At 50.2% G+C, this 2,986-nt stretch overlaps 1 protein-coding gene across 1 annotated transcript; it reads right to left on the bottom strand.

The window, feature by feature from the left end:
- Positions 1-99: 99 nt before the first annotated feature.
- Positions 100-2,113, bottom strand: WHR41_09397 (uncharacterized protein). The gene is made up of 8 exons (XM_069378000.1): positions 1,781-2,113; positions 1,530-1,724; positions 1,315-1,471; positions 1,223-1,263; positions 909-1,103; positions 796-856; positions 650-741; positions 100-589 (listed from the first exon to the last, which is right to left on the bottom strand). Exons 1-8 carry the CDS (start codon positions 2,057-2,059, stop codon positions 128-130), a joined length of 1,482 nt encoding a protein of 493 aa, XP_069224886.1. The 5' UTR covers positions 2,060-2,113; the 3' UTR covers positions 100-127.
- Between the last annotated feature and the right edge of the window lie 873 nt (positions 2,114-2,986).

Below are 2,986 nucleotides of genomic sequence, written 5' to 3'. Positions count from 1 at the left end.
GCTTGCTACTCTCAAGCTCAAGCAATCAAGCAAGCCCAGTCAGTCAATCAATCAAGCATATAGTTCCCGCTTGAGCTTGATTGATTGTGCAGAAGTCTGACCTTGCCCCCACCACAGAAACTCTGTTTCAAAGGGTGTATCGAAAGTGCTTGTCACCCTCTTCCAATACCTTTTCGCCCCGATCTGCCTTCTTGTTCTGGCGCTTGAAATCTATCGTGAGCAGGCCAACAAGAACCAAGATCAATACCTGAGACCCCATAGCGACACTAATTCCCGGCACATAGTCAGGAGCATCCTCGCTTCTGAAAACCGTTGACCCAACAATACCTCCCAACGCACCAAATCCGACAAGAGTTGCTGAGCAAAATGCTCGCTTCCATTGTCCGCGAATGTTATTTGCCTGGTACGACATAGCGACCGGTATGTTCGCATTTGCGCCTGCCGTAGCGAAGAACACGCCAAAATACCGTACCTTCGCGTTGCTGTGGAAGCCAACAATTGTAAGGCCGATGAGAGCCATTGTGGCGTTGAACGCGCAAGCAGGCCCGCGCATATGGTATTTGTCACCCCACCATCCCGTGAGAAGCATCTGCGGGCGTTTTAGCGGTGCTTTGATGGAGAAAACACGAGAGGGAAGCACAGCACTCACCATAATGCCTGCGAAAACATAGGGCGGGGCTATGAGGCACTGCGATGTACCAGTATCGAACCCGAGGCTGTAGTCCAGAATCTGTGGGAGGACTATCGCAAGGGTTAGAGAGACTATCGTGCGGAAATTGTAGCCGAGGCGCTTACAGTAAGCTAGTGCATACGACACCGTGGTTATAGAACCGAAAATCATGGCGTAAGCCCAGATCTGACGAGTCTTTAGTGCTATTTCCCAGTAGCGTTCGGTCTATTACAATTACCTTCCAATCTAGGCCGGACGAAGCCCATTTTTTCAGGTCGAAACGCTCGACATTAGCATCGCCACGGTCAAGGTTGACACGAGCGAGGATGCAAAGCCGTTCTTCCTCCGTCAAGAAGCGCAGACTTCGTGATCTTTCATTATCTGGAAAGGATCGGAGGTACACGTAGCCGAGGCACGCGATAACGACCGTCAACTAGAGAAAAAATCAGCATAATATACACATGAAATATTTGTGCAAGGAACAAATAGTGTGAAAGATACGGAAGGGCAGGTACAATCCTCTCGACGCGAATGCCAAAGGGGCACACTTACAAGCCCTTCAATGATGAATATCCAGCGCCAGCCGCCGTAGCCTGAATTTGTAATTAGAGTTGCCTTTTACTGGAGGAGAATCACCGACTCACCAGCAACGCCTTCCATCTGCATCAAACCAAACGCGAGAATGCCACCGAAGGCAGAAGCAACACAGCCAATCAGATAGAAAGCGGCATACCGCTTACCGACCTCATACCGCGTATACCATGTCGACAGGAGATACACGACTCCAGGAAAGAACCCCGCCTTCCCACGAACGGTCGTCAGTCACAGTAATGATGAAGCGGAGAAGCCATTTGCGTACCTCGAATATTCCCAGGACCAGACGCAACCCGATCAAGGTGGCCCAGTGTTCAACAAAGCCCATGCCTAACATAATGAGACCCCACAACAGGGTGATGGTAGAGAGAAAGACCCGGGGCCCAATCTTGCGGCAAAGGATCGTGGCGGGAGGCTGGCACAGAGTGTAGGTGATGAAAAAGACGAGTGTGACGATAGACTGTGGAATAGTTAGTCACTGGTTTGCGAATACCGTTTAGGCAGAGATTTCAATACGTAGCGATCCACGCCGCCGATGTTTGCGAGCATAAGCTCCTTGCCCATGCCGGCAATTACCGCATTCGACAGATTTGTCCTATCCAAAAGCGAAACGCAGTACATCACGCCGCACATTGGGATCAACCTGACATCGACCCTGCGAATGAGTTTTCTCTGCTCGTGATTGCTCCAGGATTGTAGTAATAGCTCATCTGCGCCAGGGGTGTGCCTTCTCTCAGGCGGCGGGGACCTCGAAGCATTCTCCAAGCGCTCGTCGGTGAACTCATTTTTTTCCATAGCTGGCTAGTCTTATCGGTTGATAGTGAACTTGTAAGATAGATCGCAAAGGTATAATGGATAACACTATGGTGAATCGACGTTCGACGATGAGGTACTTAAATCCTGAAATGCACGTGGATCAGATGCCGCGGCCCAAGACGTTCGTGAGGGCCAAGGCTTGGAAGTGCGGCACCTGCCTCCGATGCTCCGAAAGTTTTCGGATTCCCCAGATTATCCTCGTTCCTAGCTATTTTGATACCCCACCGAGACCCAAAAGAGGCCGCCCGTCAGCAATCCTCGACAACTGAGTGAAATGTCGTCCGTGAAGTGGTTGCCCCCTCCTATATCTTGCACCTCTTTGCTAGCTCTTTGTAGGCTGCTCTAGAGACCTTGCTCTTCCCTGTCTGATTGAAATCTTTTCTTTAGCAGGTTTGCTTAAGGAGATCCTCTGACCTTTGTAAAGTGGAAGCCTGTGCATCTATCTCTTCGTAAGTACGGCTTGCAAGCTTACTTTCGTACTCACCTTGACGGCCTTCAAGGGGTGCTAGATCCGGTGAAGTGTCAGGATGGGTCACAAACACAATGTCTTGCTGGAGGATCTCAGTGTGTAGAAGCCGGCGAGCCTTGAGACGATGTCCATGGTTGCCTTCCTGTATCACCACTCTCCTGCTTGGAATTTGTCTGCATATCTTACGATACTTAGGGAGAAAAAGCTTCCTTTACATTTCAAACGCATACTACACGAATTTGAGCTTCTAAGTTTCCTCTTTGGGATTGTGATTTTGGTAAGCGAAGAGGCGCTCTGGAGTCCAGTGTTTGGGGCCAACACTGTCATCAGCAGTGGCACGCATTCGAAAGGTGTCGGACACCTGCGCATTCATCAAAGTGAGATACTGATGATCGGGCGTGCCGTGAAATTCTGCATCGGCACGTTGCTCTTGGGTT

This window comes from Cladosporium halotolerans (genome assembly GCF_011745625.1).
Source record: "Cladosporium halotolerans strain TM138-S3 chromosome Unknown Sca167, whole genome shotgun sequence".
In the NCBI taxonomy this organism is placed as follows: domain Eukaryota; kingdom Fungi; phylum Ascomycota; class Dothideomycetes; order Cladosporiales; family Cladosporiaceae; genus Cladosporium; species Cladosporium halotolerans.
Note: the sequence above shows the minus strand (reverse complement) of the source record. Positions and strands in the feature narration are given on the sequence as shown.